Raw genomic sequence first — 14,981 nt, forward strand, 5'->3', positions numbered from 1 at the left:
CTGGTGGTTGCCAGAGGGAAAAGGGCAGAGAGATGGGCAAAATAAGTGAAGGGACAGATTTCTAGTTATAAATAAGTTATGGGGATGAAAACTAAAGCATAGGGAGTATAGTCAATACCATTGTACTTTGCATGGTGACAAGTGGTAACTACACTTACCAGGGTGAGCGTTTCATAATGTATAGAATTGTTGAATCTCACCCATTCACTCTTTAACTGCAGGTCGGGCAATTTGAATGCAAAATTTCTTATATGTATTTGGAAGAAAACAACTGAGCTCTTTCTCATTTCCAAATCAATGTCCAAAATACAAATGTCAACTATTTTCAACTAAAAGTTTTAAAAAGAATAGGAATAACAAAACTGCTGACCTCCAGGTGTTGCTGTGGGGAGTGATAATACATTTCAGACTCTTACTACCACTGTGCCTTCTCCAGAGTAAATGCTCAAATAATGTCACTTATTATTAAAAACCATCAAAATATTTTTTTAAGTAATTTTAACATTGCAATTTTATCTTAAGTAGGGAGCATGCATTCTGTCCTTTGTTTAGTGACTCCATGTCTCACTGGGAATTGAGATTATCTTAATCACTGGTCTCCATCACATGTGAATTGTACAGTTGAGTACTGAACATGGTCGTTTCTTTGTGAATCTGCCTAATGTGCCAGTGGCACTGATTGAAAATATGACAGTTTGCCTGGGTGTGAAACCAACCTGTGTTCAACCTGTGTTCTTTTTTCACCAGACTGAATCATCAGTCCCTTCAGCAGAGCCCTCTGGTAGGTGGGGGAATCGATGCGGTGCTGACTTCCACACATCCAAGCCTTCCTTCGGTGCCCCTGCCTCAGGACCCGATGCGACCCAGGCAGCCACAGGTTCGACAGCAGCAGAGGCTCCTCCAGGTCTGTGGCTGGGTGGGGGGAGAGCAATGCATGAGGAGTTCTCAGTAGTCCTAAGAAATAAGAGGCGCTCTAAAGAAGCTTTCATTAAGTTCCAATGAACCCCGTGTAGCTGACCCTAGAAGCTCAACTGGTATCATTTAGTTCCAGCTTGTCCAGGCTCTTCCTTTCCCTGTGCTTTTGCCAGGTTATGGGCAGGAGGGTGCATTTTGCAGCACATCGTTCCCCTTCCACAGGTTCAGGAGAGGGTAACTGGCTGCCTTTATCTTAATAGCGGAGGCGTCAGCTCACCCACTCACTGTTTAACTACAGGCCGTGCAATTTGAATATAAAATTTCTTCTATGTGTTTGAAAACAAACAAAACCAAAATTGAGCTGCCCACAGCTTTCATCAGATTCCCAGAGGGCCTGTCTGTAATCCAAAAAATTCTCTCTGACATTTCTGGTCCGATTTAAGCTCTGAAGCTAGAGTGACATAGGTAGGATGTTTCATATTGTCTCTGGCTATCCTTCATTTATTTGATGTAAGTATTTAAGTACCTTGTAAAAAGGATTCCTCCTCTCGACACATTCTTGCTCCTGACTTACTCATTAGGAAATATAGGCTACTTATGTTTACCAGTTCCATTTGTCTTCATTCTTAGCAAGTTTGTCCTATGGTATTAGATTGGGAGTTGTCTGATGAGTCTGTACAATGGGCTCTTAGCAGTAATTCACCTTGAGATGCCCTGTCATTTTATGTATTACTAAGAAAGCCTTAAAAACACCACAAAAATGGTGAGTCTAGTAGAACTGGGGGTCCGAAAGCTATACTCTTGGAATGAGTTTAGTAACACTGTCATGCAGAAAGGAACAGTAAAGTTATGCGCATGTCTCAACCTTGACCCTGGTTGGAGGGAATAAAAAATACCTCCCCTGAGAATGTGAACCACAAGTTCAAGTGGGTTTGAGGTCTGAATTCAGTGTGATCCAAAAAGTCTTAGTTGACAGTACCCCCAGGTGATAGGCAGAAGCCAACACAAATTCTCCTGAAAAATTGGTTTTATAATTATAAAATGTCATTAGTTGTAAGATGCCATTGGTCACATCTCAATTTGTAGAAAGAGTTCAATAAGAAAATACAAGAAAAAGACTCATTTGGTAATATCATTAAGAATAGTCATAATAATATTTTCATAAATACTTTTGTCTCGGGTTTTAGGAATATGTTTCAGAACTTAATAGAACCAATATCTATAGTTCCCTCTGTTTTAAATTTCTCATTTCTAAATCACAAAGGAAAGTTATTACATTATTTATTTACTACTTCTGGCCTTACATTGCTTTTCAAGGCTGCAGATTTTGGAAGTGTTTTTTGATTGGCTAATATGTACTTTTTTTTTTTTATCCCAAGTAGCATAATATGCCCTCCTGGTAATTTTTTCAGTACTACAAATTCCCTGGAGATAAAGGAAAGGGATTTGCTTCTGCCTCAGGATTATATTTACTCTTTTCTTGGTGACTATCTCCATAAAGGAACAAACTGATAAACAGGAGGTTAGGTTGGATTTTTCTTGGAAGAATTCACAGAGTGCCAAATGGAGAGTTGGCTTTATAGTGTAATCGTTATGGTTCTGGTTCCACTTGCATTGCCCCAGTTGGGAGTGACCCTGCCCAGACCTCCTGCTAGGATTCCATATCTATGAGTGTTGGCACTTAGTGGGAAATACCATCCGGTAATAGCTATTTATTACCTTGGCCTAAAGAAGACAAATCATTTGGGGGATATTTGCAAACCAAGTTGGAAATGCAGAGGTTGAAAAGAAGTCCAGCATTGTTGTCATCAAGATGAAGTGCCTGGGTGGAGGACACATTGAAGGTCATGGGGACAAACCACCTATTAATATTTTCCTTTCCTCTGTGTCCCACATAGTGGATGAGTAGTGTGTGTTTCTTCCATGACTTGGAAGTGTTTTCTAAGGGCTCTTTATTTATGCCAACTCTGTCACTGACATAATTTTGTTTTTATGCTGGTAATTTTTGCCAGAACTTCCCACATACACATTTTCCTTTAAAAAAAAGTTCTAATCTTCAAGAATTACTCCTCCTCTTCTTCTTGTTTTTCTTCAAGAAGTCTACATTTTTATTTAAGAAAAAAACTAATCCTCAAGAGTTCATCCAGATGTCATAGGGACTAAAAAGGTAATTACTTAGTAGTCCTTTCCCAACCTGCTGGTATAAGATAGGGTAAAGTATGTGCAAGAGCAGAGAACATAAGTGTTTAAACAGTAAGTGTAAAGGATGTCCCTGGACAGCAGAGGGCAGTATAGACAGTGAACACTGTGACAACAGAAGGAAGAGCCCTTTGGGGTTGTGGTGGTCCCAAGAAACCTACAAAGGGAACAGATTTAGGTCTTGCCCTTGAAAGATGAATAATGTTTGTCAGGACAAAGATGTAGGAGATAGGTGTATATAATTTTTGTTGCAACAGCATAATTAGATGAAAGGTATATAGGGGGAGGGAGGAGATTGGAATATATTACCCTCTCTGTTTAAGTGACTAATCCTTTTCTCTTTCTTTCCAGATGCAGCAGCCCCCCCAGCCCCAGCAACCCCCACAGCCCCAGAGTCAGACCCTTGGTCTTCAAGCGATGCAGCCCCAGCAGCCTTTGGTAAGGAAACTGATGTTTTTGGAACCAAACATGTGGGGTTCTTCTTTAAAGGCAGGTGGCATTTTTCATCCCATAAGATTGTTTAAGAATTGAAACTGCTTAAATGTACACTTGCAGATTTTCCCTAGAACTTTTATCAGAGTAGTATATTGTTTTCACAGAAACGTATAAATAAATATTGGGGTTCAGTAAGTTACACCATTTTTCCTCTTCAGATTTTTTTAGACTTTTGCATGGACTAAAATATTTATGTTGAGACACCAATTTTTTCTAAACAATGTTAAAATGATAATTTATCTCTCTGAGTTTTTACTATGATTTCAAAAAGGCAGAAGTGTGCTTTCTAAAATATTATCTTTACTGATATAAAGGAAACTCTGATTTCAGCCAGTTATTTTCTGTAAGAATTTTCATATAATCTGTCATCATATAATTAACTTCTTTAGCTTTGTAAGTTAGATTTTGAAAATGTTAAGTGCATAGCATCTGTGTTTTCTGAACCACAATGATTTACAACATCCTTTACTTTTCCAAGTGCCATATCCCTGCTTTGTTATTTACTTATGCATTTTTCTTTAAATTAACTTTTTCTATTTTCTTAAACAAGTGTATTCTAAAAAGAAGAGTTTTTACTACTGTGATCAGTGGTCACATCACCTGCCACATACTGGAAATATCTGTAAAAATAAATACTTACACTGAAGGTAACTGAATGACGAGTCATGTGAATAAGTACTGCGTAACAGGAGCTGGCTTGCTGCACTTTGGGAAACCCTAGCAGAGACTGTCTTCAGGACAGTAGTAGGAAGATGGGTGGTTTCACAACTTTTTCAGTAAAGAAAGAACAACAGAGCCAGGGCTGTGGTACAGCAGGAGAGATCAGATCACTAGAGCTGGGTGAAAAAGGACAGATCTGATAACCAAGTGTCAGCAACTGAAATAGGGCAACTTGGTGCATTTTACAAACCTCTGCCTTGGCCGGTTTAGTCCCCATTATTAAGGAAATTCTTCTTTATCATAAATCTAGTTTTTCTAGCTCCAATTTTTTTTTTTTTTTAATATCTGTGACATTTACTGTAGTCCATCTTAAAAATCCTTTCTTAAGGAGAGGCAGTATATAAACATTCACAGATAGCCTACATTCTTCCTCGTCAGTGGTGTCTTAGCAGGGGGGATTTGACTTACAAGTGTCGTGGCAGGGACTCCTCGGGATGGGATACTGCTACTTCACCGTAGCATTTCACCCAAGAATAAGATATAACTGTATTTTGAAGTAATTTCAAACAAACAGAAAAATTACAGAATAATAAAATTACCATAAATTTTCTTCCCAGATTCACTAATAACATCTTGTTACTTTTCCTTTATTATTCTTTCTGCACACATGCTCTCACTCACACACACACACACACACACACACACACATACACACCCATCTGTACGTATGAGTCTCATGCCTCTTACATCAGCACTATTTTAGTTGCTTTATATGTAACATATAAGAAGTACATAAAATATAAAATGTATTACTTTTTTTATTCTTAGAGAACCATGCTATATAAATATAGATGGATATTGATATCAGGTGCCTGAAATGGTTATTTTGGGTTGGGTAAAAAAAATAAACATTTGACTCTGTCACTAAGTTAAATTTATAGGGCTAAGGTGGAAGTTGTCTTTAAGCTTCTTAATCACAATTCTTTTTTTTTTTTTTTTTAAAGATTTTATTTATTTATTTGACAGAGATCACAAGCAGGCAGAGAGAGAGGAGGAAGCAGGCTCCTTGCTGAGCAGAGAGCCCGATGCGGGGCTCGATCCCAGGACCCTGAGATCATGACCCGAGCCGAAGGCAGAGGCTTAACCCACTGAGCACCCAGGCGCCCCCTTAATCACAATTCTTTTTTTTTTTTTTTTTAATTTTTATTTTTTCAGCATAACAGTATTCGTTATTTTTGCACCACACCCAGTGCTCCATGCAATCCGTGCCCTCTACAATACCCACCATCTGGTGCCCCCAACCTCCCACCCCCCACCCCTTCGAAATTCTCAGATCGTTTTTTCAGAGTCCATAGTCTCTCATGGTTCACCTCCCCTTCCAATTTCCCTCAACTCCCTTCTCCTCTCCATCTCCCCTTGTCCTCCATGCTATTTGTTATGCTCCACAAATAAGTGAAACCATATGATAATTGACTCTCTCTGCTTGACTTATTTCACTCAGCATAATCTCTTCCAGTCCCGTCCATGTTGCTACAAAACTTGGGTATTCATCCTTTCTTTTTTCTTTTTTTTTTTTTTACAGCTTTATAAACATATATTTTTATCCCCAGGGGTACAGGTCTGCGAATCGCCAGGTTTACACACTTCACAGCACTCAACATAGCACATACCCTCCCCAATATCCATAACCCCACCCCCCTCTCCCAACCCCCTCCCCCCATCAACCCTCAGTTTGTTTTGTGAGATTAAGAGTCACTTATGGTTTGTCTCCCTCCCAATCCCATCTTGTTTCATTTACTCTTCTCCTACCCCCTCAACCCCCCATGTTGCATCTCCTCTCCCTCATATCAGGGAGATCATATGATAGTTGTCTTTCTCCGATTGACTTATTTCGCTAAGCATGATACCCTCTAGTTCCATCCACGTCGTCGCAAATGGCAAGATTTCATTTCTTTTGATGGCTGCATAGTATTCCATTGTGTATATATACCACATCTTCTTTATCCATTCGTCTGTTGATGGACATCTAGGTTCTTTCCATAGTTTGGCTATTGTAGACTTTGCTGCTATAAACATTCGGGTGCACGTGCCCCTTCGGATCACTACGTTTGTATCTTTAGGGTAAATACCCAGCAGTGCAATTGCTGGGTCATAGGGTAGTTCTATTTTCAACATTTTGAGGAACCTCCATGCTGTTTTCCAGAGTGGTTGCACCAGCTTGCATTCCCACCAACAGTGTAGGAGGGTTCCCCTTTCTCCGCATCCTCGCCAGCATCTGTCATTTCCTGACTTGTTAATTTTAGCCATTCTGACTGGTGTGAGGTGATATCTCATGGTGGTTTTGATTTGTATTTCCCTGATGCCGAGTGATATGGAGCACTTTTTCATGTGTCTGTTGGCCATCTGGATGTCTTCTTTGCAGAAATGTCTGTTCATGTCCTCTGCCCATTTCTTGATTGGATTATTTGTTCTTTCCTTTTGTTGTCTGATTGCTGAGGCTAGGACTTCTAGGACTTCTAGTACTATGTTGAATAGCAGTGGTGATAATGGAAGAAGAGACCACAATTCTTTCAAAGAACCAGCTCCTAGTTTCGTTGATTTGTTCTATTGGTTTTTTTTGGTTTCTATTTCATTGATTTCTGCTCTGATCTTTATGATTTCTCTTCTCCTGCTGGGTTTAGGGTTTCTTTCTTGTTCTTTCTCCAGCTCCTTTAGGTGTAGGGTTAGGTTGTGTACCTGAGACCTTTCTTGTTTCTTGAGAAAGGCTTGTACCGCTATATATTTTCCTCTCAGGACTGCCTTTGTTGTGTCCCACAGATTTTGAACCGTTGTGTTTTCATTATCATTTGTTTCCATGAATTTTTTCAATTCTTCTTTAATTTCCTGGTTGACCCATTCATTCTTTAGAAGGATGCTGTTTAGTCTCCATGTATTTGGGTTCTTTCCAAATTTCCTCTTGTGATTGAGTTCTAGCTTTAGAGCATTGTGGTCTGAAAATATTCAGGGAATGATCACAATCTTTTGATACCGGTTGAGACTTGATTTAGGACCAAGAATGTGATCTATTCTGGAGAATGTTCCATGTGCACTAGAGAAGAATGTGTATTCTGTTGCTTTGGGGTGAAATGTTCTGAATATATCTGTGATGTCCATCTGGTCCAGTGTGTCATTTAAGGCCTTTATTTCCTTGTTGATCTTTTGCTTGGATGATCTGTCCATTTCAGTGAGGGGAGTGTTAAAATCCCCTACTATTATTGTATTCTTGTCGATGTGTTTCTTTGATTTTGTTATTAATTGGTTTATATAGTTGGCTGCTCCCACGTTAGGGGCATAGATATTTAAAATTGTTAGATCTTCTTGTTGGACAGTTCCTTTGAGTATGATATAGTGTCCTTCCTCATCTCTTATTATAGTCTTTGGCTTAAAATCTAATTGATCTGATATAAGGATTGCCACTCCTGCTTTCTTCTGATGTCCATTAGCATGGTAAATTCTTTTCCACCCCCTCACTTTAAACCTGGAGGTGTCTTCGGGTTTAAGATGAGTTTCTTGTAGGCAACATATAGATGGGTTTTGTTTTTTTATCCATTCTGATACCCTGTGTCTTTTGATTGGGGCATTTAGCCCATTAACATTCAGGGTAAGTATTGAGAGATATGAATTTAGTGCCATTGTATTGCCTGTAAGGTGACTGTTATTGTATATTGTCTCTGTTTCTTTCTGATCTACTACTTTTAGGGTCTCTCTTTGCTTAGAGGACCCCTTTCAATATTTCCTGTAGAACTGGTTTGGTATTTGCAAATTCTTTCAGTTTTTGTTTGTCCTGGAAGCTTTTAATCTCTCCTTCTATTTTCAATGATAGCCTAGCTGGATATAGTATTCTTGGCTGCATGTTTTTCTCATTTAGTACTCTGAATATATCATGCCAGCTCTTTCTGGCCTGCCATGTCTCTGTGGATAAGTCTGCTGCCAATCTAATATTTTTACCATTGTACGTTACAGACTTCTTTTCCCGGGCTGCTTTCAGGATCTTTTCTTTGTCACTAAGACTTGTAAATTTTACTATTAGGTGACGGGGTGTGGACCTATTCTTATTGATCTTGAGGGGGGGTTCTCTGAGCCTTCTGAATTTTGATGCTTGTTCCCTTTGCCATATTGGGGAAATTCTCTCCAATAATTCTCTCCAATATACCTTCTGCTCCCCTCTCTGTTTTCTCTTCTTCTGGAATCCCACTTATTCTAATGTTGTTTCGTCTTATGGTGTCACTTATCTCTCGAATTCTCCTCTCATGGTCCAGTAGCTGTTTGTCCCTCTTTTGCTCAGCTTCTTTATTCTCTGTCATTTGGTCTTCTATATCGCTAATTCTTTCTTCTGCCTCATTTATCCTAGCAGTGAGAGCCTCCATTTTTGATTGCACCTCATTAATAGCTTTTTTGATTTCAACTTGGTTAGATTTTAGTTCTTTTATTTCTCCAGAAAGGGCTTTTATATCTCCCGAGAGGGTTGCTTTAATATCTTCCATGCCTTTTTCAAGCCCGGCTAGAACCTTGAGAATCGTCATTCTGAACTCTATATCTGACATATTACCAATGTCTGTATTGATTAGGTCCCTAGCCTTTGGTACTGCCTCTTGTTCTTTTTTTTGTTGTGAATTTTTCCGCCTTGTCATTTTCTCCAGATAAGAGTTTATGAAGGAGCAAGTAAAATACTAAAAGGGTGGCAACAACCCCAGGAAAATATGCTTTAGCCAAATCAGAAGAGATCCCAAATCGTGAGGAGGGAGAAAGGGGATAAAAAGGGGTTCAGAAAGAAAGAAAGAAAAAAAAAAAAAGAAACTATTAAAAAAAAGAAAGCCGATAAAGAAAAAATATAAAAAGAGGGAAAAAAAATATATATATATATTAGATAAACTATTTAAAAAACGTTAAAAAAGAAAACAGTAAAAATTAAAAAAATTTAGCAGAAGAAAAGAAAAAGAAAAAAAAATTAAATTAACTGCAAGGCTAAAAAATCATGGGGAGAAAGCCATGAGTTCCGTGCTTTGCTTTCTTCTCCTCTGGAATTCCGCCGCTCTCCTTGGTATTGAAACTGCACTCCTTGGTAGGTGAACTTGGTCCTGGCTGGGTTTCCCGTTGATCTTCTGGGGGAGGGGCCTGTTGTAGTGATTCTCAAGCGTCTTTGCCCCAGGCGGAGTTGCACCGCCCTTACCCGGGGCCTCCTGCGTAATCCGCTTGGGTTTGCTTTCGGGAGCTTTTGTTCCCTGAGCGCTTTCCGTAGAGTTCCGGAGGACGGGAATGAAGATGGCGGCCTCCTGGTCTCCGGCCCGGAGGAGCCGAGAGCCCGGGGCCCCACTCCTCAGTGTGCCCTCAGAGAACAGCGCCCAATGACTCCCGCCACCCTGGCCTCCGGCCGCGCTCCGAGCTGACCGAGCCTGCGACCGGTTCACGTTAACCCCGAGCTGAGAGTCACTCCTCGGCTCTGTCTCTGTAGCTGGCTTCCCCGTTCTAATACTGGTAAGCTCTGCGACACTCAGACACCCCCGATCCTTCTGCGACCCTGCGGGACCTGAGGCCGCGCTGACCCCGCCTGGGCTTCACCCCAGTTAAGCCTCTGAAGTGATGTCCCTCAGCGGAACAGACTTTTAAAAGTCCTGATTTTGCTCCGTTGCTCCGCCGCTCGCCGGGAGCCGGCCCCTCCCCCTGCAGTCTATCTTCCCGTCGCTTTGGATTCACTTCTCCGCCAGTTCTACCTTTCAGATAGTGGTTGATTTTCTGTTTCTAGAATTGCTGTTCTTCTTCTCTTCAATCTCCCGTTGGATTGGTAGGTGTTTGCAATCTTTAGATAAGCTATTTAGCTGATCTCCCGCTACCCGAAGTAGTCTCAGCCTGCTACTTCTCCGCCATCTTGACTCCTCCCTTCCTTAATCACAATTCTTAATTAAAAACTTCTTAATTATAATTTGAAGCAGAGGATCAGCTTTTGCAGAGTTGAGAAGAGACTCTAGGCCTGTGTTCCACTAGAATGAAAGCATATCTAATATAAGGAAATTTAATATCTTTCTATCCATCTAATAGTTTCATAAATATTTAATAAATTTATTATGTGTAAAGAATATATATCAGATTTATTCATTTTTGATCTCTAAGACAGTTTTGAGGTTTTTAATGTCATAGGTTGTATTTTACTCACTAGCTTAAAATACAGCCTTGAGATTAAGCGGGTTAGTCAAACATTGCCCATGATTTTTTCCCACTGTGTTCACAGTAAAGTAATTTCAGAGAAACAAAAAACTTCATTACAACAGTCTTAATGGATAGTAAAATCCACAGTAGTTTTTCTCCTGTCCTTTTTTCTTTTGAGCTGAAGTCTTTTCTTAAAAGCTATTTTGGAAGCATAATTCTTATTTTTATATTTAGAACACTGTATTATAATCTAGACAGCAATTATTTTTACAAAGGCAGAAATACTGTTTATGTCATAGTCCTAGGATAGGTTTGGAAATTTAAAATATCACTTAGAGCCACAGGTTTCAGAATTAAAATTTAAAGGATAGTCTTGGAGTTTTATATTATGTAATTTGTTCTTTTTTCAGCATACTTTTATATACTTACAAGTTTATTAGCATAGTGTACATGTTTGTAATTTTATGTAACTATTAAGTTAGTCAGCTGTATTCTTCTGCTGTTACTTGCTTCACACTCCATCTACTACTGCTGAACATTGATATGTTTTCAATTTCTCAAATAATACTGCTAGGGATATTTTGATAAATATTCCTTTTCTCTCTCTCTCTTTTTTAAGATTTTTAATTTATTTATTTGACAGAGATCAGAAGTAGGCAGAGAGATAGGCAGAGAGACAGGAGGAATCAGGCTCCCTGCTGAGCAGAGAGCCTGATGCGGGGCTTGATCCCAGGACCCTGGGATCATGACATGAGCCAAAGTCAGAGGCTTTAACCCACTGAGCCACCCAGGCACCCCTCTATTTCTCTTTTTTGTTTTTGTTTTTGCTTTCTTACAATAAAAGAAAATAGAAGCCTAAGAATAAAGTTATGTCTCATACCTTCAGAACAGCAGTAGCAGAAAGCCTTAGCAATATTAAGAAGAAAATTATATTTCTTGTAATTTCTTAACATGTGATACCATTTCTTTGCTGAAAATTGAGCAGTAAGCTGGCTCTGGAAGAGAAGTCAGCTCTGACTCATTCGGAGTTCTGAGTCATGGTATGTCAGGGGAGAAGTGGTACTGGTCACACAGCACCCTCTGTGTAGTTGTCGGGTGACATCCAGCAGTCAGTTCAACTAGTGCTTATTTGTTCTGTACAGTAGAGGCCGGCACTGGGCCAGAGGTTATGAGCACAGTAATGAAGTGCCCTGCATGCTCCTTGCCTCCAGACAGGTTAGAATCCTAGGAAACCATTGAACAGTGGCTCGGTGTGTGGGAAGCAGGAAAAGTACTAGAGAAGCAAGGGCTTCCGTAATACAGCACCACAAACTGGGGGGCCTAAACAACAGAAACATGTTATCTCACGGTTCTGGAGGCTGGGAGTCTAAGCTCAAGGTGTGGGCAGAGTTGGTTCCTTCCGGGGGCCACGAGGGAGAAACCTGGTCCAGGCCACTCCCTCTCCCTTCTTGTGGTTTGCTGGTGATAATCTTTGCCTTTCCTTGGTTCATCAAAACAAACATGATCTCTACCTTCCTCCCCTCATGATGTTCTCACTGTTAATGTGTGTTTGTGTTCAACTCTCCCTTCTTTATAGGGACACCAGTCATATTGGATCAGGTCAAGTCCTCATGATCTCATTTTAACTTGATTACCTCTGTAATGACCCTCTCTCCAAATAAGGTCATATTCTGAGGTCCTGGGGGTTGGGATGCCAACAAAGCTTTTCAGAACATAACTCAATCTATAACAGAGGTCAGGAAGGGTATGAGAAGCTTGGGAAGGCTTGTCAGAGGAGGTTGAATGCAGTGGGCCTGGATAAGCAGGAGGAATCTTTGAGTTCTCTTTGTCCCCTCGTTGACAGCAGTAGCAGGGGACACGCGGCACAATGCTTATTAACACCCACATAGGCAGTTTGGTCTCCACCATAAAAAGTGAACCTATGAGTCAAACCTGACTTAGAACAGAAATTGGTGCTTTTTCAAAAAGCATCTTCAGAAAGCAGCTTGTCCGTGAAAAGAGGAAGGAAGTGTTAAAGGCCCATGCTGACACATTAAATGTGATGTCCGCTTACTGTCAATGCTTGTGTTGCCCTTTGCTTACTTAAGTTGCTGGAGCATTATATTTGGCCTTTCTAGTTCTGACCTATATTATAGTTCTTGACTTGAAAAATACCTTTAAAGTTTTTGAGTTGCAATGATTAACTCTTAACTAAATATATTAGCAGTCTGTGGTCTTTTCTTTACAGCTGCTTTTTAGCTTTTAAAGCTTTAAAAAGTTGGCTTTTTAAAGTATTTCATCCTTGTGTCAGTATCACATTATATAGAATATAATGCCTTACAAAAATATGCACAGTGGAAGCAGTAGTTACTTAAATGATCACATTAATTTTTAGCCAGAGATCATGTGTGAAATTGTCATATATTCTTCCGTGTGAAATTGTCATATAATCTTCCTAAAAAATATTCATATGTTCCATTCAGAAAAATTGTGAGAAAATTTTCCAATGCCTCTAGAATTCAAAATTAGCCAGATGGTATTTTCTTTTTCAAATGGAAAAAAATTAGTTAAGAGAAATTTACTGCACCATGTCACCTTCCTCTGCATAAATTTGGACTGTTTATTTTTCCTTTTTGAAGAGAAAGGAAGAGTAATTTTTAGATGGAAGATAGGGAAGACATGTGGGAGATTTCTGGTAATAGGACAGATAGATTTTTTTTCCACTAAAAAAACCTGTCCAGATTTTTTTTTAAAAAAGATTTTATTTATTTATTTGGCAGACAGAGATCACAAGTAGGGAGAGAGGCAGGCAGAGAGAGGGGAGAAGCAGGCTCCCCGCTGAGCAGAGAGCTGGATGTGGGGCTCGATCCCAGGACCCTGAGATCATGACCTGAGCCGAAGGCAGAGGCTTTAATCCACTGAGCCACCCAGGTGCCCCAAAACCTGTCCAGATTTTTAAAAAATGGCTGCATGCAAGTTACTAGTGAAAGTGCAAATAAATGCCAAATCCTCTGAAATCTGTTGGTGCTGGTCCTTTCCAAGTGTGCCCCCTTGCAAATGCCAGTGTCTAAGTATGCGTCCTTCTGTCCAGGCACTCAGTGGAGGGGCCCACACAGTTCCGTGGTCCTTGTGCTGGAGCCGGTACTGATGAAGGGGTGTATTTTGTCCATCAGAGGAGCCCATAGCTCTCCGGCAGCGCGGGTTTCAAATACATGTTGCCTTGGTGCTTTGTCCTTTGCTCACCAATAGTGTGCTCCCAGTTTTAGGAAATAGCTGTCCAGAGGCAGGAACTGTTTTTCACTCACTTTGGTGTTCCTAGAACCCCAAAATGTGCCTGGACTTGGTTAACTATTGTTGATTAACTTGTTTGTTGAATGTTCTAGCAACAAAGGACGAGAAGCCCCACATGTGATCCATAAATAAAGGAAAAAGATGGTTCAGAAGGCAGGAGGTTGAAACCAGGTATGAAGCAGTGTGAAGGCCCACACTGACTCGTCAGCCCTGCTGTTGCTTAGTGTCTGCTGCTGCTGCTGCAGAGAAGGGCCCAAGGAAGCTGGCTTTTCTGAGACAGAAATGATTCAGTGGCATTTAATTTGATAGAAATTACTAGCTTAGAGATGCATTTTGCCTTAGTAATGAGTGAGCAGAACATTGAATATTCTTGAATAAGCATGTGTTGTCAAAATAGGGATTTTAGTCCAAATACATCATAATAAATTTTTAAATTACTATTTGGAGTTTAGCAGCGAATGTGTTTAGTGGCGAGTAGCTCTGCCTTGTGGGCTAGTTGGCTGTACCTGAGGGACATTGTTGACCTCTGTGATTTGTCTTGTGGTTGCAGCAGGAGCATGGCACAGCTCCTGTCCCCAAGAAGAGCAAAATCCAGAATACTAGGGAAAGAAGCAATTGTCACATTATACCGTATTTGATAGTAAAGGCATTTCCACAGGATACAAGAGCAGTGGTTTGCTCTTCAAATTCCTAAGGGAGGAGGTAAGCACTTGAGCTGATCTTTGAAGGACAAGCAGATTTTTAGGAGTTTGTAGGGTAGGATGAAGGGGGAAGGAAGGTTTTCTAGGAGGAGGGGTTAACATTTGCAGAGGCACAGAGGTGAGCAAAACTGTGAACATCTCCTGTATGGATAGAGTCCAGAAAAATCTTTCATCTTTATTTATCAGACTTAAGGAGGAAAGGTCAAACATACACAGAATGTGGTTTTTAGATTTATTTTACTTCCAGTAAGCCCAGTTGTCCCATGAACTGACCTGTCTTGGTAAATTAAAAGTTCCAGCTCCCACTACAGGGGTGATTCCAAAATCTAGCCAAGTATCAGGCTACTTAAGGGAAAATACAGATTTCTAGCACATTTGCCCCCCAGAAATTTTAACTCAGGAAGTCAGTTGAAGAGCCTAAGATGATGACTCTTTAAATTTCTCCTGATGGCTTTATGCTTCTTTAGCTAGTTTTTTGCAAAAGTTCAGTGACTTGATTTGAAATGCTCCCCACTGAGGTTTCTGTGGGGAGCTGGTGGCATGCTCTCTTTCCTTGGC

General features: G+C 40.2%; 1 protein-coding gene across 7 annotated transcripts in view; it reads left to right on the forward strand.

Annotated features, from left to right (window-relative positions):
• Nucleotides 1-14,981, forward strand: part of MED12L (mediator complex subunit 12L) — a 333,058-nt gene that overhangs the window by 309,381 nt on the left and 8,696 nt on the right. For all 7 annotated transcript variants that reach the window (XM_047727957.1, XM_047727948.1, XM_047727968.1 and 4 more), the window contains 2 exons: nt 748-904; nt 3,466-3,552. In XM_047727957.1, the coding sequence (XP_047583913.1) occupies nt 748-904; nt 3,466-3,552 (244 nt within the window). The remainder of the gene's footprint in view (nt 1-747; nt 905-3,465; nt 3,553-14,981) is intronic.

This window comes from Lutra lutra, chromosome 1 (assembly GCF_902655055.1).
Source record: "Lutra lutra chromosome 1, mLutLut1.2, whole genome shotgun sequence".
NCBI lineage: Eukaryota > Metazoa > Chordata > Mammalia > Carnivora > Mustelidae > Lutra > Lutra lutra.